The sequence below is a fragment of the Oncorhynchus mykiss genome, chromosome 21 (genome assembly GCF_013265735.2).
Source record: "Oncorhynchus mykiss isolate Arlee chromosome 21, USDA_OmykA_1.1, whole genome shotgun sequence".
In the NCBI taxonomy this organism is placed as follows: domain Eukaryota; kingdom Metazoa; phylum Chordata; class Actinopteri; order Salmoniformes; family Salmonidae; genus Oncorhynchus; species Oncorhynchus mykiss.
Genome location: NC_048585.1, coordinates 10621335 through 10643185, shown reverse-complemented (window position 1 = coordinate 10643185; position 21851 = coordinate 10621335). Strand labels below are relative to the sequence as shown.

The 21851-nt window shown below is 45.5% G+C and overlaps 1 protein-coding gene across 10 annotated transcripts in view; it reads right to left on the bottom strand.

The window, feature by feature from the left end:
* Window positions 1-21851, bottom strand: part of LOC110490805 (serine/threonine-protein kinase WNK1) — a 175669-nt gene that overhangs the window by 55429 nt on the left and 98389 nt on the right. For all 10 annotated transcript variants that reach the window (XM_036956822.1, XM_036956825.1, XM_036956824.1 and 7 more), the window contains exons 3-5: window positions 18626-18846; window positions 16433-16590; window positions 6052-6140 (exon numbers count right to left, since the gene is read on the bottom strand). In XM_036956822.1, the coding sequence (XP_036812717.1) occupies window positions 6052-6140; window positions 16433-16590; window positions 18626-18846 (468 nt within the window). The remainder of the gene's footprint in view (window positions 1-6051; window positions 6141-16432; window positions 16591-18625; window positions 18847-21851) is intronic.

The following is a 21851-nucleotide window of genomic DNA, read 5'->3' as shown; positions in this document are numbered from 1 at the left end:
TATGTTGGTTTTTGAGTTTGGCCTAGTATGGTTCTCAATCAGAGGCAGCTGTCAATTGCTGTCCCTGATTGAGAATCATTCTTAGGTAGCCTTCACTTTTGGGTTGTGAGTGTTTGGTCCACACGGTACTGTTTTCGGTTTTGTATATTCACGTCATCGTTTGTTGTTTTGTTCCAGTGTTCTATAGTCAACAGGGGCGGCAGGGTAGCCTAGTGGTTAGAGCGTTGGACTAGTAACCGGAAGGTTGTGAGTTCAAACCCCCGAGCTGACAAGGTACAAATCTGTCGTTCTGCCCCTGAACAGGCAGTTAACCCACTGTTCCCAGGCCGTCATTGAAAATAAGAATTTGTTCTTAACTGACTTGCCTGGTTAAATAAAGGTAAAATAAAAGTCTTTATTAAAATGCACTACGGGCACTTACCACGCTGCGTTTTGCTCCTCCGATCCTTCATATTACTCCTCTTCGTAAGAAAACCCTTACAATGTGTGTGTAAGTGTCTTTGGATAAATGTGCATGTCTGCTAAGTTCATTATTATATTACAGTGATGTTTAATGCATGACTGAGTAGAATACATGTGCAGCACAGGGTGAGCCAACGACAGCTAACATGGTAAACAACTACAGGAGCTCTCTCTCACACACACACACACACACACACACACACTCACACACTCACACACAAAAACATGTCAGTTCATCGATGAATGCAGTGTTTACACCCCCAGTAAGGTGATGGATCATCAGGCCTAAATGTAATGTAGGCCGACTAGGCACCAACAAAACTAATCAAATGAAATGTTATTTGTCACATGGTAAACAACAGGGTGTAGACTAACCGTGAAATGCTGACTGACAGGTCTTCCCAACAATGTAGAGAAAAATAGAAAGATAATAACATCAGGAATAAATACACAATGAGTAACAATGAGTTGATGTGCAGGGGTACGAGGTAATAACTTGACTATATACACGAGGTACCAGTACTGAGTTGATGTGCTGGGGTACGAGGTAATAACTTGACTATATACACGAGGTACCAGTACTGAGTTGATGTGCAGGGGTACGAGGTAATAACTTGACTATATACACGAGGTACCAGTACTGAGTTGATGTGCAGGGGTACGAGGTAATAACTTGACTATATACACGGGGTACCAGTACTGGGTCTATGTGCAGGGGTACGAGGTAATAACTTGACTATATACACACGAGGTACCAGTACTGAGTTGATGTGCAGGGGTACGAGGTAATAACTTGACTATATACACGAGGTACCAGTACTGAGTTGATGTGCAGGGGTACGAGGTAATAACTTGACTATATACACGGGGTACCAGTACTGAGTCTATGTGCAGGGGTACGAGGTAATAACTTGACTATATACACGGGGTACCAGTACTGAGTTGATGTGCTGGGGTACGAGGTAATAACTTGACTATATACACGAGGTACCAGTACTGAGTTGATGTGCAGGGGTATGAGGTAATAACTTGACTATATACACGAGGTACCAGTACTGAGTTGATGTGCAGGGGTACGAGGTAATGACTTGACTATATACACGAGGTACCAGTACTGAGTTGATGTGCAGGGGTACGAGGTAATAACTTGACTATATACACAGGGTACCAGTACTGAGTTGATGTGCAGGGGTACGAGGTAATAACTTGACTATATACACGAGGTACCAGTACTGAGTTGATGTGCAGGGGTACAATGTATTTGAGGTAGATATGAACATATAGGTAGGGATAAAATGACTAGGAAACAGGATAGATAATAAACAGTAGCAGCAGTGTATGTGGGGCGGCGGGTAGCCTATCGGTTAGAGCGTTGGACTAGTAACCGAAAGGTTGTAAGATCGAATCCCCGAGCTGACAAGGTACAAAATCTGTCGTTCTGCCCCTGAACAAGGCAGTTAACCCACTGTTCCTAGGCCGTCATTGAAATTAAGAATTTGTTCTTAACTGACTTGCCTAGATAAATAAAGGTTAAAAAATGTAAAAAAATAATAATAATGTTATGAGTCAAAAGAGTTAGTGCAAAGGGGCGTCGACCAAATTGCTACCTGGACTGTCTGCATGAACTATTTAGTATTCTTATGGTTTGGGGGTAGAAGGGGTCCTGTTGGTTCCAGACTTGGTGCACTGGTACCGCTTGCTGTGCAGTAGCAGAGAGAACAGTCTAGGACTTGGGTGGCTGGAGTCGGACAATTTTTAGGGCCTTCCTCTGACACGGCCTGGTATAGAGGTACTGGATGGCAGGGAGCTCGGCCCCAGTGATGTACTGGCTCGTATGCATTACCCTCTGTAGAGCACTGCCCTCTGTAGAGCACTGCCCTCTGTAGAGCACTGCCCTCTGTAGAGCACTGCCCTCTGTAGAGCACTGCCCTCTGTAGAGCACTGCCCTCTGTAGAGCACTGCCCTCTGTAGTGTCTTGCAGTCGGATGCCAAGCAGTTGCCATACCAAGCAGTGATGCAGCCAGTCAAGATGCTCTCAATGGTTTGATCTGTAAAACTTTGAGGATCTGAGGGCCAATCTTTTCAGCCTTCTGGAGGGGGAAGAGGCGTTGTCGTGCCTTCTTCACAACTGTGTTGGTATGTGTACCATGTTAATTCCTTAGTGATGTGGACATTGAGGAACTTGAAGCTCTCGACCTGCTCCACTACAGCCCCGTCGAAATGGACGGGGCCGTGCTCAGCCCCCCGTTGACTGTCGTCCATGATCAGCTCTTTTGTCTTGCTGACATTGAGGGGAAAAGGGTCGTTATCGTGGCACCACACTGCCAGGTCATTGACCACCATTGGCTGTCTCATCGTTGTTGGTGATCAGGCCTACCACTGTCGTGTCATCAACAAATGTAATGATGGTATTGCGCGGCCACGCAGTCGTGTGCGAACAGGGAGTACAGGAGGGGACTAAGCACGTACCCTGTGTTGAGGGTCAGCGTTGCAGATGTGTTGTTGCCTTCCCTCACCACCTTTGGCGGCCCGCCAGGAAGTCCAGGATCCAGTTACAGAGGGAGGTGCTCAGTCCTAATGTCCTGAGCTAGGAGGGCACTGTGGTGTTGAACGCTGAGCTGTAGTCAATGAACAACACTCTCACATAGGTGTTCCTCTTATCCAGGCGGGAGAGTGCCGTGTGGAGTGCAATAGAGATTGCGTCATCTGAACATCTGTTGGGTCAGTACGCGAATTGGAGAGGGTCCAGAGTGTCTGGGATGATTGTGTTGATGTGAGCCATGACTTCCACAGTATTTCATGACTACAGATGGCTACAGGGCTGCCAAGTGTCTGACATGTCACAAAGAACAGGATAAGAGAATCCCATGTCTGTTACAGGTGGCTACAGGGCTGCCAAGTGTCTGACATGTCACAAAGAACAGGATAAGAGAATCCCATGACTGTTAGATGCGCTAGATTAGGGTTGGCGTGAAAACCTACTAGCTTTCCAGGAACAGGGTTGGAGTGAAAACCTACAGGACGCTAGCTCTCCAGTAACAGGGTTGGAGTGAAAACCTACAGGACGCTAGCTCTCCAGGAACAGGGTTGGAGAGAAAACCTACAGGACGCTAGCTCTCCAGGAACAGGGTTGGAGAGAAAACCTACAGGACGCTAGCTCTCCAGGAACAGGGTTGGAGAGCCCTGCACTAGTGAGTCTAGTTTAAATAGCAAACATACTATTATTGTTGAGACCGACCGCATAGTTAAGTCATACATTTCATGCATCGTTAAGTTAACCTCAATCATTAACCTGTCATTCCTCTGGTACTTTAGACAGAGCTGTATATAAATCAGTGTGAAAAAACAATGCTAGAGTCTTGATAACAAACACAGTGAGAATGTCTGCACAGTATAGCCAGCCTTTCCACGCATCGTTGAGTTAACACACCTCAACCATGCAACATTAGTATCAAGTACCAGGATAATGACAAAGTGGGGAAAAACCCAAGGCTTTAGTTGAAAATAGTAAACATACAAATGATGTTGTTAGACAACATAGTTTAAGTCAGTCTTTTTTATCCATTGTTCTGTCTGAAACCTCAACCATGCATCATTAAGGACCCAGAGTAGGGAAAAAACAAGGCTTGATTATACTTAGGCTCGTGGGAATAACATCCTACCACATATTAAAAGCTTTACTGCACTTCTCTTTTCTCAAGGGTGTAGTTTGCTTTTTGTTGCAGGGTGTTGTCTGATATTATGTCTATAATACAAAACACAGACTTTTATTAGAATGACAATAAAAGATACAGAGATGAATCCTACTAGTAGGAGACAGCAGAGTTGTATTAATACAACTGGCGGCTTGGCTACTAAAAGCACATTTATGCACCGGGGATTTTAACGATCTCCCAGTGTTCATGCATCGTTGAACAGTTGGCACCAGAGAAAGACAGCCAAGTCACCATCAGTCTTTCCACTGCATCATCAGTGAAACATCACACCGGGGTTTCATCTGACAACAAATGACCAAATATTGCTTGCTTTCCTCCCCCACATTTCATATTTCAATGCACTAATGCAAAATTGTTGCCCTTTAGTTCAAGGACTGGACGGCCTTCATAGTGCAAACACAGTGCAGTATAGCAGAGGGATATATTGATTTGTCAGTTGTGTGTGTGTGAGACAGCAGTCTTTCCAGCTCTCACTCATTGACAAAATCATTCACTACTCAACTGGCCTCACGGAGTCACGTTGACCTTCAAATGCAAACTTTAAAAAGACACCCAGTATATATCTTTCACATACTGAAACATTTCATAAAAACTCATCAACAAAGCCTTCTAAGGTTTGTCAAGTAGTTAAACATGAAGGCTGTAAATCTTCATGAGAGTGACTAGTAAAACTGATGGACTATCGCATTAGATGCTCTTTCTATTTCCTGTCCAGTCATATGGTCTATCGCATTAGATGTTCTTTCTATTTCCTGTCCAGTCATATGGTCTATCGCATTAGATGCTCTTTCTATTTCCTGTCCAGTCATATGGTCTATCGCATTAGATGCTCTTTCTACTTCCTGTCCAGTCATATGGTCTATCGCATTAGATGTTTTTTCTATTTCCTGTCCAGTCATATGGTCTATCACATTAGATGCTCTTTCTATTTCCTGTCCAGTCATATGGTCTATCGCATTAGATGTTCTTTCTATTTCCTGTCCAGTCATATGGTCTACCACATTAGATGTTCTTTCTACTTCCTGTCCAGTCATATGGTCTATCGCATTGGACATTTCATAAAAACTTTACCAAAAAAAGTGTTCTTCAAAACAAGTCCGTTTGTTCCCCCTCTAGGTTCAGGGGTATTCAAGCTTTTTCAGCGGGGACCCCATTTTGTACAGTAGAATGTCAGGGGACCCCATTATTTTCCCAATAATCTCTTGCCCCAAATCTAATGACAACCTTAAAAATCAACAAATAACCTTCAATTCATTGCATTGTCAACTCTTATCCAAATGAAAACAAACCAATAAATACATTTATTCCATACAACTGTATCTTTAAAATGATCTTTTCTCTAAAACGTTTGTTTCTTGCCCCATAAAATATTCGGTATTGTTAATTTGTATTTTATTTCGGTGTCACAACCCCGACTTTGAAGAATACTGCTCTAGGCAAAAACTGACATGTAGTCAAGGCAACCATGAGTGACATTCATATTTAAACAGTGATGAGGGGTTTTGACAGACACAGGTAGTCGCCAGCTAGAGACAGTAATACAGGTTCAGTTCCTCTTGTTTTGGTTCAACAGGAACAGAGAGTGGAAAAGGAAAACACTCTGTCCACAAACTGTGGGAGATTTATGTAGCGATTCAGAGTGGCAGTGTGTGTGTGGGGCCTGTTTGTAGGACTAAGTACTCAGGGAGAACTAAGCGGCAGGCTGGCCAAGGCCTTCAGGACACCCTCAGACTCTGAACATCATGTGTGTGAATGACAGATGAAAGGACTAACAGCACCCCAAGGTGTGTGTTTATGTACAGTACACACACACGCACACACACGCTCACACACACACACACACACACACACGCTCACACACACAGTAGCTCACCTCTCATCTTTGTTCTGGCGGATGCATCCCTCGATAATTTCCTTCACTTCTGGTATGGCTACCTTGTCAAAGCTGGCCGGCTTGACTCCCTGTGGGGGCAGAAACACAGGAGAACATTAAATCAATGTGCCAGCTGAAGCATGAGGCCAACAGAGACCCCCATTTCACCTCATTATCGAGCAGGGGGGCGTCTAGTGGAAAGATCAAGGCCAAGGAATCAAGAGAGAGAAACAGCGAGAGAGAGAGAGAGAGAGAGAGAGAGAGAGAGAGAAAAAGAGGGGGTCTCAGTTAAAAAACAACTTTCAATTCTGGTTGAGTGTAGCAGTGGGTAATTTTCCTTACGACAGAGACCATAAATGGGTGTGTGTTGTGTGTTTTGTGGGCCCCAGTGAGCTCTAAACAGCCAGGGTAACCAGCCGTGTTGATTTAACTCAGGGAGTGTGTGGTGTGGCAGGCCTGAAGCTCTAGCTGAGACAGACTTGGAAGTCTGTCACCGGCTCAGCCCAATGTAGCCAAAGTTTGTCTCGAGACGCTTCAGTAAACCTGGGCCCCGGGCATAACGGGATCAACATAGAAACATACATGTGCACACAACATGCGAGCCCCATTAGCCTACCATACAAACATGTTTTACTGGACAACATTGATCAAATCAGGAACAGCTGAGTGTCTTTCCCCTGAGATAAACATGTAAACAATCTGTCTCTCACAACTTGGTGACAAGTCTATTTTCAGACACCATTAGAACTCACACCAATACTTTCGCCATCCTTTCAGACGCAGATGGAAGCAGCATCTATAGAAAATAAAAGACTAAAAGCTCATTTGATCCAAATCAGGCCAAATAAATACTGTATTTCCACCATTCAGCATTTTATCAGATGCACAACCTTTTAACAAAAAGGTCCTGGTCGGGGAGGACAAACGGTTCTAAGAGAGTCTTGAAACGCAGGACTTGAATAAAGTCCACATCAAGAGGATCCAGTTGTTGAGATGAATAAGTCCAGCCCAACATCAGGGCAGTGAGATTCAAGGTCATCCTCCTGATACCAAGTTGATCCATACAACCTGAACCCAAGGCAAGTCATCCTCCTGATACCACGTTGATCCATACAACCTGGACCCAAGGCAAGTCATCCTCCTGATACCAAGTCATTTGTATAAAAAAAAAAAAAAAAAGGATCCAATTAGCTAACGCCATAACGCTAGCTAATCTTCCTGGGGTCCAACACCAATTAACAAGACATTACAAACAACCACAAAACAAGACTTCAAACTTTCAACAAGTAGACAATTAAAATACCTGACAGGAAACACATTTAACATTCAGTTGACGCTTTCTATTTCCTGTCCAGTCATATGGTCTACCACATTAGATGTTCTTTCTATTTCCTGTCCAGTCATATGGTCTACCACATTAGATGTTCTTTCTATTTCCTGTCCAGTCATATGGTCTACCACATTAGATGTTCTTTCTATTTCCTGTCCAGTCATATGGTCTACCACATTAGATGTTCTTTCTACCTCCTGTCCAGTTATATGGTCTACCACATTAGATGTTCTTTCTATTTCCTGTCCAGTCATATGGTCTATCGCATTAATGTTCTTTCTATTTCCTGTCCAGTCATATGGTCTATCACATTAGATGTTCTTTCTACCTCCTGTCCAGTTATATGGTCTACCACATTAGATGTTCTTTCTACCTCCTGTCCAGTTATATGGTCTATCACATTAGATGTTCTTTCTATTTCCTGTCCAGTCATATGGTCTATCACATTAGATGTTCTTTCTATTTCCTGTCCAGTCATATGGTCTATCACATTAGATGTTCTTTCTATTTCCTGTCCAGTCATATGGTCTACCACATTAGATGTTCTTTCTATTTCCTGTCCAGTCACATGGTCTATCGCATTAGATGTTCTTTCTATTTCCTGTCCAGTCACATGGTATATCGCATTAGATGTTCTTTCTATTTCCTGTCCAGTCACATGGTCTACCGCATTAGATGTTCTTTCTACCTCCTGTCCAGTCATATGGTCTATCGCATTAGATGTTCTTTCTATTTCCTGTCCAGTCATATGGTCTATCGCATTAGATGTTCTTTCTATTTCCTGTCCAGTCACATGGTCTATCGCATTAGATGTTCTTTTATTTTTTTCTTGAAGGTGGATTTACTTTTTGCCTGAGAAATATGGATTGGTAAAGAGTTCCATTCAGCTGAGAAATATGGATTGGTAAAGAGTTCCATTCAGCTAGAAATATGGATTGGTAAAGAGTTCCATTCAGCTAGAAATATGGATTGGTAAAGAGTTCCATTCAGCTAGAAATATGGATTGGTAAAGAGTTCCATTCAGCTAGAAATATGGATTGGTAAAGAGTTCCATTCAGCTAGAAATATGGATTGGTAAAGAGTTCTATTCAGCTAGAAATATGGATTGGTAAAGAGTTCCATTCAGCTAGAAATATGGATTGGTAAAGAGTTCCATTCAGCTGAGAAATATGGATTGGTAAAGAGGTCCATTCAGCTAGAAATATGGATTGGTAAAGAGTTCCATTCAGCTAGAAATATGGATTGGTAAAGAGTTCCATTCAGCTAGAAATATGGATTGGTAAAGAGTTCCATTCAGCTAGAAATATGGATTGGTAAAGAGTTCCATTCAGCTGAGAAATATGGATTGGTAAAGAGTTCCATTCAGCTGAGAAATATGGATTGGTAAAGAGTTCCATTCAGCTGAGAAATATGGATTGGTAAAGAGGTCCATTCAGCTGAGAAATATGGATTGGTAAAGAGGTCCATTCAGCTAGAAATATGGATTGGTAAAGAGTTCCATTCAGCTGAGAAATATGGATTGGTAAAGAGGTCCATTCAGCTAGAAATATGGATTGGTAAAGAGTTCCATTCAGCTGAGAAATATGGATTGGTAAAGAGTTCCATTCAGCTGAGAAATATGGATTGGTAAAGAGTTCCATTCAGCTGAGAAATATGGATTGGTAAAGAGGTCCATTCAGCTAGAAATATGGATTGGTAAAGAGTTCCATTCAGCTGAGAAATATGGATTGGTAAAGAGGTCCATTCAGCTAGAAATATGGATTGGTAAAGAGTTCCATTCAGCTAGAAATATGGATTGGTAAAGAGTTCCATTCAGCTGAGAAATATGGATTGGTAAAGAGTTCCATTCAGCTAGAAATATGGATTGGTAAAGAGTTCCATTCAGCTAGAAATATGGATTGGTAAAGAGTTCCATTCAGCTAGAAATATGGATTGGTAAAGATTTCCATTCAGCTATGGCTCTGCATTGAACTGTAGATCCAAGTCAGTTTGTCCTTGGCTTGGGTTGCCTGTCTGGTTTAGTGGTTATGTGTGTTGCTAGTATGTACTAACTGACCTGAAAATACTGTTTATAAAAAAAATAATTAAAAAAAATAAAAAAAACATTTTTTTATTTTCTTTTAAATAACATTCCTAAAGAAAATCAGAAGACTGGATAGTAATTTGTTTTCAACGTGAAGCCATGAGAGATTCTGATGCATTTGAGTGATTTGGAGCTTTTTGTATACATCTTTCTTTGCTGTAGATGACCATATAACCGGACAGTACTCTAAGAGTGATAGGTTATACAGTCAGTCCCTGGTCCTGACAGTACTCTAAGTGTGATAGGACCAGGGACTGACCGTATAACCTGACAGTACTCTAAGTGTGATAGGTTATACAGTCAGTCCCTGGTCCTGACAGTACTCTAAGTGTGATAGGACCAGGGACTGACCGTATAACCTGACAGTACTCTAAGTGTGATAGGTTATACAGTCAGTCCCTGGTCCTGACAGTACTCTAAGTGTGATAGGACCAGGGACTGACCGTATAACCTGACAGTACTCTAAGTGTGATAGGACCAGGGACTGACCGTATAACCGGACAGTACTCTAAGAGTGAAAGGACCAGGGACTGACCGTATAACCGGACAGTACTCTAAGTGTGATAGGACCAGGGACTGACCGTATAACCGGACAGTACTCTAAGTGTGATAGGACCAGGGACTGACTGTATAACCGGACAGTACTCTAAGAGTGATAGGACCAGGGACTGATTCACCTGATTCAGTGTGCTAGATGTTTCATACTCTGAACATTTTCTTGTAACAGCAACTCCCTTACCCATCTCTGATTCAACCTGAACCCAAGGCAAGTCATCCTCCTCATACCAAGTTGATCAATATAACCTGAACCCAGGAACATTGATGGGAATAGGAGCCAAGAACACAGACTCAAACACAGAGACTAATAAAGAAATAACTCAACGAACCAAACCCTTCCTCTTACTACCTCAGTCTCTTCTCTGCAGTACCCCCCCCCCCCACATACCACCCCCCCATCAGACAGTCGTATAAAAAGAAAACTGTCAAAACAGTAGAGAAGAAAAAGTTCCAGAGAAAGGTAGAGACAGAAAGAGAGAAAAAGAGATTGAGGAAGAGACTTACCGGGATGTGAGAGTGAGAGACGGGTCCGACAGACAGAGAGAGTTGGACTCACTAAACTCTTGTAACCTGGTACATTGAGTTCTGCAGGCTCTGTCCTTTACAGTTCTCAACACAGTGGCTTCTCAGTCTTTACCAACCCCCCCCTGTCCCTACAATCTAGAACCTGTGCTTATATAACATTACACACACACACACACACACACACGCACAAACCTCCTAGAGATTCCTGGGGCCAAACAAAGTAAGGGATGACAGCGGAAGAGGTAATGGAATTAAGGAGGACCGGTATTCCAATAACAGGGTGATTAAAAAGGCCTCATTACGGGTGAAACTCTCACAGTGAATAGAGGTCCATTAAGCCGGTTACATGCTGGTTCCTTTCTGCCCCCTCACAGAACAGCCAACAATGGAGAGAGACATTAAAAGGTACATTTAAAATGCTTTACAAAAGACCAGAGGCAGAGGGAGGGTGGAGAGACTTGATGTGATGACGGTGTGGGTGGACTAGCTAGGTATGTGAGGGTGAATCCTGTCTTCCAATTAAGTCAAATTGTCACTTAGTCAATGGGGAATCACCCCATTGTGGAAAGAGAAAAGGACTAATTATGATCTTAAAAAAGTCCAATACATCAGCTTTTATCTCAATACCAAATCCTTTCAGGGTAACAAATAAGTACCTTACAGTCATTTGTTTTCAATTAAAATGGTCAAAAAGAAGCAAAAATATAGTTTCTTAGCAAAGAGACATTTCTCAAGCAAGAATTTTACTAGAACTGTCTGGGAGTGTTCTGCGTGGGGAGGATTCATTTTTTATTTTGTCCGTTATTGGCAGAGAGGTTTGGAACTCTTTCTTATTGGTCTATTAACTCATTTAGCGCCTTGTGATGTCACCATGGAAGGCCAAAACTACATCCCACCAAAACATGCAGAAATCAAAACAGCTCTTCATCTTCCAAACAGCTCTTCATCTTCCAAACAGCTCTTCATCTTCCAAACAGCTCTTCATCTTCCAAACAGCTCTTCATTTCCCAAACAGCTCTTCATCTTCCAAACAGCTGTTACCCTAAAGGGGCATGATCATCATGTGCTAAATGTCCCGGTATTATTCCAACCTAACGTTCTGACTGCACTTGGCCGTTGACTTGACTTCCCAGCTCTTTATAATTTGAGAGTTAAGGTCAGTTCTCAAAGCTGTGCGTTCCGTTTATACTTCACAGTAGAATTCATATATAAACTGATGTTTTATTTAAATTGCTCTTAAGAATCCGTCTGTCAGATTTAAATAGTCCAGCTCTCCAGCAAACAAACAAAGGGATGAAAATACCCTGGACATTATATACAAATGACTGGACTGGGAGCAAGTTGATGTGTACCAAATGACTGGACTGGGATCAAGCTGCTGTGTACCAAATGACTGGACTGGGAGCAAGCTGCTGTGTACCAAATGACTAGACTGGGAGCAAGCTGCTGTGTGCCAAATGACTGAACTGGGAGCAAGCTGCTGTGTACCAAATGACTGCACTGGGAGCAAGCTGCTGTGTACCAAATGACTGGACTGGGAGCAAGCTGCTGTGTACCAAATGACTGGACTGGGAGCAAGCTGCTGTGTACCAAATGACTGGACTGGGAGCAAGCTGCTGTGTACCAAATGACTGGACTGGGAGCAAGCTGCTGTGTACCAAATGACTGGACTGGGAGCAAGCTGCTGTGTACCAAATGACTAGACTGGGAGCAAGCTGCTGTGTGCCAAATGACTGAACTGGGAGCAAGCAGCTGTGTACCAAATGACACCCTATTTCCTAGATGGGCCCTGGTCAAATTGTAGTGCACTATATAGGTGGCGTTTGGGACGCAGCCAGTGGAACTGTCACTGAGGGTAACAGTCTGAGGCAGGAGGCTGTAATAAGAGTCGGTCTACAGAGCTGGGAGAACAGAGTGACGGGGGAGAGAGACGGGAGCACGCTGGGTCATTATATACCATCAGCGTCATCCAGACACGGTCTGGATTGTGTGTGTGTGTGTGTGTGTGTAAGTAACATGACAAGACATTATTTTCTTGGGTTGCAGCTCTACAGTCACTGACACAGTCTGTCTAAGAGTCAAATGACTTCATTTTTAACTTCAGTACTTCACATGAAGACAATTTCTAACCTCTCTTGGTTACTTCAGCTCACATTGATTGCTCTTAACCACATCCAAGGAAATGCCATAGGTTACACGTTAGTTCCCAGCAGCTAAAATCCATACCAATCTGATAGACGGTTCAAGTATTAATAGTCCTGTATTCCCATGACAAATCCCTACTCTGATCCCACAGGGGAATGGCATGCAGAGTCACAGTGACTGGGGGGGGGGGGGGTCCAGGGAAGCTGCTCTGTCATTATCATAACACAGGATTTACGTCTCCCAGACAACCCTGTGTGGTGACCCTTAAAGCTGAGGTCACCCACCACCGCAATCAGCCATGACGGTCAATAAGCACGGTTCATCACTGACTAGCCGTCTGTCTGTCCTGTACTTAAACATCATTGGGATTTCCTAAAAACCTTACTATAGACTTACACTGATTACATGGAGTAATTCTGAGTACATGGGAGCTTGGTTTTGACCAGCAGGGTTATGTAAACACATATCACAATGACGAGATCAGTCAAAGAGAAGAAAAAAAGACTTTCACATCTGTCTGCATGATGAGATCATCTCATGGCAGTAACACAAAAATACATTGATTACATTTCCCATCCACCCGGCCATCCACCCGGCCATCCACCCGGCCATCCACCCGGCCATCCCTACAAGTGTTTCTGGTTGCAGAGTTGTGTCGTGTGATTAAAACACCTCCAGGACTATAAGGAGGGATCAAAGCTTAACGGATGAACTGGTGTAAAGGGGAGGGCAGCCCCCAACACATAGTCCAGTCTCCCCTCAGAGAATGTCTTCCTGCCAGCCCCTGTCCACTAGAATACCAAGCAGGGTGGCATCCTTCAGCTGCTGTCTACAACTCTCCACAGTCCCCTTTCCAACAGGCCATTATGGAAGCCCTTCACAGCTAACATGAGGGCTGTGTCCTTCCTCTCTCCCTGGGATTCTGTGGCCCCTTAGGATGGACAGGATATCCTGTGAGGGGGGGGGGGGGGGGGGGGGGGGTACAGAGGAGGAGGGGGAGTCAGTACAGAGGAGGAGGGGGAGTCGGTACAGAGGAGGAGGGGGAGTCGGTACAGAGGAGGAGGGGGAGTCGGTACAGAGGAGGAGGGGGAGTCGGTACAGAGGAGGAGGGGGAGTCGGTACAGAGGAGGAGGGGGAGTCGGTACAGAGGAGGGGGGGAGCCGGTACAGAGGAGGGGGGGAGCCGGTACAGAGGAGGGGGGGAGCCGGTACAGAGGAGGGGGGGAGCCGGTACAGAGGAGGGGGGGAGCCGGTACAGAGGAGGGGGGAGTCGGTACAGAGGGGGGAGCCGGTGCAGAGGAGGAGGGGGAGTCGGTACAGAGGAGGAGGGGGGAGTCGGTACAGAGGAGGGAGTCGGTACAGAGGAGGAGGGGGGAGTCGGTACAGAGGAGGAGGGGGGAGTCGGTACAGAGGAGGAGGGGGGTGTCGGTACAGAGGAGGAGGGGGGAGTCGGTACAGAGGAGGAGGGGGAGTCAGTACAGAGGAGGAGGGGGAGTCGGTACAGAGGAGGAGGGGGAGTCGGTACAGAGGAGGAGGGGGAGTCGGTACAGAGGAGGAGGGGGAGTCGGTACAGAGGAGGAGGGGGAGTCGGTACAGAGGAGGAGGGGGAGTCGGTACAGAGGAGGAGGGGGGAGTCGGTACAGAGGAGGAGGGGGGAGTCGGTACGGAGGCGGGGGCGGGGGTACAGAGGAGGGGCGGGGGTACAGAGGAGGGGCGGGGGTACAGAGGCGGGGGTACAGAGGCGGTACAGAGGAGTCAGAGAGGAGGGGAAGTCAGTGAGTGACAGTGGGAGATGGGGCCTGTCTGTGTGTTGAAGACATGACAGAGAGAGAGCCTTGCTGACACTGAGGACAACTGGAGGACTGAGTTTTTGGCTTTAGGTAATTGAAGAAAAGTGATTCGGAACAGAACGTAGCGCAAAACCTCTATGGTATTTGGAGTGTTTCAGGATTGCTCTTCCTGCAGAATGATTTCACCAGTGTGGGGGTTAGCCTGCCTATACTGGCTTTACTGGTTGACTGAGGAATTCCCACACTTGAGGTCAGTAAACGCTGTCTGGACAAATCACAGAACCGTCTGTGATCTACAGAAGCAGCTGAGGAAGCATGGAATGCAGACAGGTTTGCCCTCTACTTCTCTTAAAATAAGAACACACCACAGCACAGTAGACCCACCATCTCCCCCTACTGGTGACCTTCACAGAATCCCTCACTGAGCCTCTGGGTTTGTCCCCTAGGGTGCCATGGGCCCTGGTCAAAAGTAGTGCACTACTGTACATAGGACATAGGGTGTAGTTTGGGACAGTCAGAAAGCCTTCCTCTTTTTCCATCTATAGCAGTAGCATCTTGTGATCGTGGCCACGGCTCCATCTAAACCAGACAGAAGCTCATGACTGCTTCTATTTTACCAGGCCGGAGAGGAAACAACCCAATTTGAGGAAAGAGAAAATAGAAAATGAAAGGTCATCAGTTAATAACAGATGAGATAAAGAGATGTGGGGTGGCGCAGGCAGAGGGAACCTAGGGAGATTATACAGAGGAGAGGCAGTAAGCACAGGACTAGCCTGGTCCCAGATCTGTTTGTGCAGTCAGTTGGCGAGTCAGCACCAACAGATCGGGGAACAGGTTAGCACAGAAAGGCCATGCCTCGTCACACAGCCACTGATGATGAGGAATAACAAGACTCAAATGTCCTCTTTCCACTCAGGAAGGCCTTCCTCATTCTCAGTGCTTGGTAATAGTACTACAATTGGGTCAGCTAGGTCTCCGGATATATATGTTTACCAAATCAGCAAACTGGCGAGACCAGCACATTAGGGGAACTATTGTAAACATCTCAGTTACAACCAATACAATGTGATGTGCTGTATGTGAATACAGGCCTGGATTCTGTAGTGGAGTGAAGCGGTCGTTCCCTGGCAACCAGACTAGCAACAGTAACAGTCAGATAACATCTACAACGTCATTATTAGTTATTAGTCTCATTCAGAGTTGGACTGTTGAATCCTTGTAAAAAACTTGACCATATCAAAGCTAGACGCTCCTCCCAGTGTCAGAGTCCCAGTTCAACAGCCTATGGCAGACATCTGAATGGTGGAAGCCATTGTGTAACTGCGGAGGCAGAATGGTTCCCCAATCTCAACACCGTAAATGATATGCTGCTTGCTGGGGTTGGCTGGGTGACTATAGGGGAATGGAGAATACCTGGCGGCACAAAGCAAGGAGGGTGTGTGTGTGTGTGTGTTAAACTCCCTGCCCCCGGGGGGAGGGGAGGTGGATGAGGACGTGGAGTCCTCCTCCCTAGTGATCAAACATGAGCTTTATGATCGACTGAGACCATAAAAGAACAAACCACACAGACACATACAGGCCTAGTGTATGTGAGACTGACTGCAACCCAGAGGAATGAGAGACACAGAGAGACACAGAACAAGAAAAAACTAGAGAGAGGGTGGAGAAGAGGAGAGGAAGAGAGGAACGGCAGCTAGAAGAGAAAGAGTGTAATTGGCAATGACATCCAGAAGGGGAGAGGCTGGAAGGGGGAGGGGCTGGGGGGGGAGAGGATGGAGGGGGGAGAGGATGGAGGGGGGAGAGGATGGAGGGGGGAGGGGATGGAGGGGGGAGGGGCTGGAGGGGGGAGAGGATGGAGGGGGGAGAGGATGGAGGGGGGAGGGGCTGGAGGGGGGAGAGGATGGAGGGGGGAGAGGATGGAGGGGGGAGAGGATGGACCAAGGACACTTACGCTGGTGACTCGGCGGTAGATCTGTGCAGCGTTCTGGCACTCGGAGTAGGGGTACTCTGAGGTGGCCATCTCCAGCATGCACATCCCAAAGGCATACACATCCACTGACTCGTCGTACTTCTCCTCATACATCTCAGGGGCCATGAACTCTGGGGTACCTTGAAACGGATCAAAACGGAACGGGTTCAGAACTCTCTGTGCCTCACACTGCTGTGTCTCCTCCGGCCCAACTCAACCAAGAGGGCCAGAGGGGAGAGGAGGAAAGGACCAAGCCACGGGACAGGCCGCCGACGTACCACCTGCGAGGAGAGAGACAGAAGAGAGAGCGGAGAGGGGGAATGGTGGGAGCAAAATAAATAAAAGAGAAGGGGGAAGCTTCAGTTTAGTCAGAATTGAAACAAGCACAAGTTTTTCTCTGTAAGGCCTTTTATTGGGGCTAAGAGAGAGAAGGGGGGGACAGGTGCACAGAACATGCTGATTGGCCCTTGTGCTGACACTTTGTAATCAAGCAATTGGGAGCAGTCTGGTTAGAGAAGACTCAAACAGGAGAGGGGTTGAGAGGACGACAGGTTGTTAGGCAGACAGACAGGTAAATGTAAGTTCAATCCCCTCCCCATTCAGACACAAACGCCTGATTGGATAGCTTTGTAACAGCTGAGTCTGAAGTAGCCAATCGAGGGCCTTTATTACTACATTTGTCCTACTGGTACGGTTATCAACGTAGCTATGGAACTAACTTGTGTCAAAACCTCACCTTTCACAGAGAAACACGATACATGTCTTAGTGTCACTTACCTGTTAGTTGACCTGTTGGAAGCAAAAGGTTAGAGTAGGTTGGTTAGGCCCTGAGATAAAGCCCATCCCATAGCTACAGACTGAACTAAACAGCTCTGTTCCGTGCACCTGGTGACACTGGTAAGAAGCAAAGGGCTTTACACAGAAAAACTATTATTTAGATTTTTTTGGGAAATGTTTATTTAATGTTTATTTTCACTTACCAGAACCACTTACTGTGACTGCAGTACATATGATATTATTACCCAGTACTGCAGAATGAGGGAGAGCCTGCATGTTTTAAATACTCAAAGAGCATAGATAGACCAAAAAAGAAAACAGGTCGATTAAGGGGAAAAAGCTAGATGAGCAGATAGAGATGGCCGTATCAGGTGATCTTAAAACGATGAGGGGGAGAACACGAAACCCACGAGGAAAACATTTCAGAGAGAGAGAGAGAGATGTTACTGCATCTGAAATGGTCCCCTATTCCCTATATAGTGCGTTACTTTTGACAAGAGCCCTTACCAGTTTCACCCCGAGACCAGTCAAACACAACCAGCCCTGGAGGAAACTGGAGGCCCACGGAGTACTACGGGCACTGTTCAAAAGTAGTGCACTACATAGTGAATAGGAGGCCATTTCAGGAACATTCATTATCATTGTCAGCATGTGCATCTTAGATTTTAAATCAGGCGTAAAGTAAACAAACCACAGGTCTCCACCCAAACCCAAAGAGAAAATATGGTTTTTACCCACAAGAGGGGAAAACGACACATTTATTATCAACATTTGTGGGATTTCACGATGTGGCTAAAGACCTGCTGTCATTAGGGCAATTTACAAGCTCCAACACACCGCAGTTTATGGAAAGTTAGAGTGCTTTCACCTGCCTAATATGAATTTCAATTAGCTTTTTCTGGCGTAACTGATTGTTTTCAGATGGGGGAACAGAGACCAAAACGGTGTTTTCCCCTTGTTAAAACAGGGAACTGGATGGCACAGCAGAGCCGGGGTGGCTCCCCAGTTTCACCGCCAGACCAGTCAAACACAACCAGCCCTGGAAGAAACTGGACGCCCACGGAGTACTACGGTCAGGGAGAGCCAGGCGCTGAAAACCTGTGGTCGGCTTACGACAAACAGTGGTTGGAATCTTAAACACTTAAAAAAGAAGTCAGGAATGAATTTTAAATATATTTTACTTTTGTCCAGTCCTTCCAACCCCGTCACCCGAAACCCTCACATTCCATTCCAGAAGGTGTCCATTTAAATCCTAATATATTTTAAATTCAACCATCTGTGGGGAGGTCGGAAGGGACGAGGGAATGGATCTGGCTTTGACACAGGTGTTGGGGTGGAAGGTGAAAGGTCAAGGGTCAAAAGGTTAAAATGTCAGTAAATCAGCCTGTGTGGACGTACCTATGACACTCTTGGCGAAGGACGCCCGTTTGAGCGTAGCCAATCCCAGGTCTCCTATCTTGACGGAGCCAGTGGGGCCGGTGATGAAGATGTTGTCACACTTCAGGTCCCTGTGAATGATGGGAGGGGCCCGGGTGTGGAGGAAGTGGAGCCCCTTTAGGATCTGACGACACCAGCTACGTAGAACCTTGATCTTCATCACCTTGAACCGCTTCAGATACCTAGAACACAATAAGAACAAACCGTGATGAGACTGTGGGACATTTCTAACCAGTGTTGTTCTGATGTAGCTGACGAAACATCATCTTCAGCACCTTGAACCTCTTCATGTACAGTACCTACAACACATTTTAAATATTCATTTAGCCAGTAAAAGTTATCATTATAAATGTGAGGTAAAGCGTTGAGAACAAATTAGCTTTTACAATAAAACAAGCAGTGGTGAGATGAGGTGTAACATGTCTATCAGGTGTTACAGGTGATTAATGATTATTAAAGTAGCCGTCACTGATGAGGAGTGATCACTGGTCTCATGTACAGGACCAGTCTAAAGTTTGGACACACCTACTCATTCAAGGGTTTTTTTTCTCTTTATTTTTTACTATTTTCTACATTGTAGAATAAGAAAGACATCAAAACTATGAAATAAAATATATGGAATTATGTAGTAACCAAAACAGTATTACACAAATCAAAATATATTGTATATTTGAGATTCTTCAAAGTAGCCACCCTTTTCATTCTGTCAACCACAAAGACACAGCGGTTGGAACCAAACATCTCAAATTTGGACTCAAACCAAAGGATTTTTAGTAGTGATTTCTTTGCAGCAATTCGACCATGAAGGCCTGATTTACGCAGTCTCCTGCTTCCTGTGAAGCAATTATTTGGGCTGCAATTTCTGAGGTTGGTAACTCTAATGAACTTATCCTCTGCAGCAGAGGTAACTCTGGGACTTCCTGTCCTGTGGCGGTCCTCATGAGAGCCAGTTTCATCATAGCGACTGCACTTGAAGAAACTTTCAAAGTTCTTGAAGTTTTCCAGATTGTCTGACCTTCCCGGACATTTCTGGGGGTAATGGCCCTAGCCCTCACCCTCCGATCCAACAGGTCCCAGATGTGCTCAATGGGATTGAGATCCGGGCTCTTCGCTGGCCATGGCAGAACACTGACATTCCTGTCTTGCAGAAAATCACAAACAGAACGAGCAGTATGGCTGGTGGCATTGTCATGCTGGAGGGTCATGTCAGGATGAGCCTGCAGGAAGGGTACCACATGAGGGAGGAGGATGTCTTCCCTGTAACGCACAGCGTTGAGATTGCCTGCAATGACAACAAGCTCAGTCCGATGATGCTGTGACACACCACTCCAGACCATGACGGACCCTCCACCTCCAAATCGATCCCGCTCCAGAGTACAGGCCTTGGTGTAACGCTCATTCCTTCGACGATAAACACAAGTCCGACCATCACCCCTGGTGAGACAAAACCGCGACTCGTCAGTGAAGTGCACTTTTTGCCAGTCCTGTCTGGTCCAGCGACGGTGGGTTTGTGCCCATAGGCGACGTTGTTGCAGGTGATGCTTACAACAGACCTACAAGCCCTCAGGCCAGCCTCTCTCAGCCTATTTTGGACAGTCTGAGCACTGATGGAGGGATTGTGCGTTCCTGGTGTTGCCATCCTGTACCTTTCCCGCAGGTGTGATGTTCGGATGTACTGATCCTGTGCAGGTGTTGCTACACGTGGTGTGCCACTGCGAGGATGATCAGCTGTCCGTTCTGTCTCCCTGTAGCGCGGTCTTAGGTGTCTCACAGTACGGACATTGCAATGTATTGCCCTCGCCACATCTGCAGTCCTCATGCCTCCTTGCAGCATGCCTAAGGAATGTTCACGCAGATCAGCAGGGACCCTGGGCGTCTTTCTTTTGGTGTTTTTCAGAGTCAGTAGAAAGGCCTCTTTAGTGTCCTAAGTTTTCATAACTGTGATCTTAATTGCCTACCGTCTGTAAGCTGTTAGTGTCTTAGCGACCGTTCGTCAGATGCATGTTCATTAATTGTTTATGGTTCATTGAACAAGCATGGGAAACAGTTTTTTAACCCTTTACAATGAAGATCTGTGGAGTTATTAGGATTTTAACTAATTATCTTTGAAAGACAGGGTACTGAAAAATGTATTTTTGCGTTTATATATATATTACACATACATAATATTTTCTACATGCTTTATAATATATCTGGTTTTAGTTGTTTAAGTTTACACTGAAAACGTCAATTTCTAAAAACCCTGTTAGGCCCGAACAAACACTTAGGCGGCCCGCCCAAGGATTTAAATGGCAGACAAATCCCTGGTGTGTATACGTGCACCTGTGTTTAGACTACATGTGTGTATCTGGATCAGTACCCTGAGTGTTACAGTGACCGACCTCAGTGTCTTTTCTTTCTGCACTGGGCTCAGGCTCCCATGTTGAACCCCCCTCATGGCTGTGTGGGTGTTGATGATAACCACGTGGACCAGACCACCAGACAACCAGCCTGCCGCCCTGCTACCCCACCCAGCCATGTGCCAGGCTCTCTGGCTCTGGCCCTCCTGAGGAGTATGGCACAGCTCCTGGGACTGTAGTATGACCTAGTGTGACTAACAGCCAGGTAGGCCCAGACAGGGGACTTGTTGTTTGTGTCTCCCTGATCTTGGCCCAGGCCTGTACGGCTGTTAGGAGAGAGGACTGTATGAAAGATGCCGCCAACAAAACCAAGTCCAGGGGCAATATACTGTACCACATGGAGAAGAACATCCACGCAATCCTCAAATGGGACTTTTCCTTCCATCAGTTCATATTTTTCTTCCATCAGCTTTAAAGATAGTTTCTGTTTTTCCACACATTTAATTCATAGCCATATACAAGTCTTACTTCCATAACAGAGACAGTGTTACAGGAAGTGGATAATCTAGGCCATGACAATATCACAAGCAGTGGATAATGTAGGCCATGACAGTGTTACAGGAAGTGGATAATCTAGGCCATGACAATATCACAAGCAGTGGATAATGTAGGCCATGACAGTGTTACAGGAAGTGGATAATCTAGGCCATGACAGTGTTAGAGGAAGTGAATAATCTAGGCCGTGACAGTGTTACAGGAAGTGGATAATCTAGGCCATGACAGTGTTACAGGAAGTGGATAATCTAGGCCATGACAGTGTTACCGTCCCCATAGTGAAGGTACAGTCG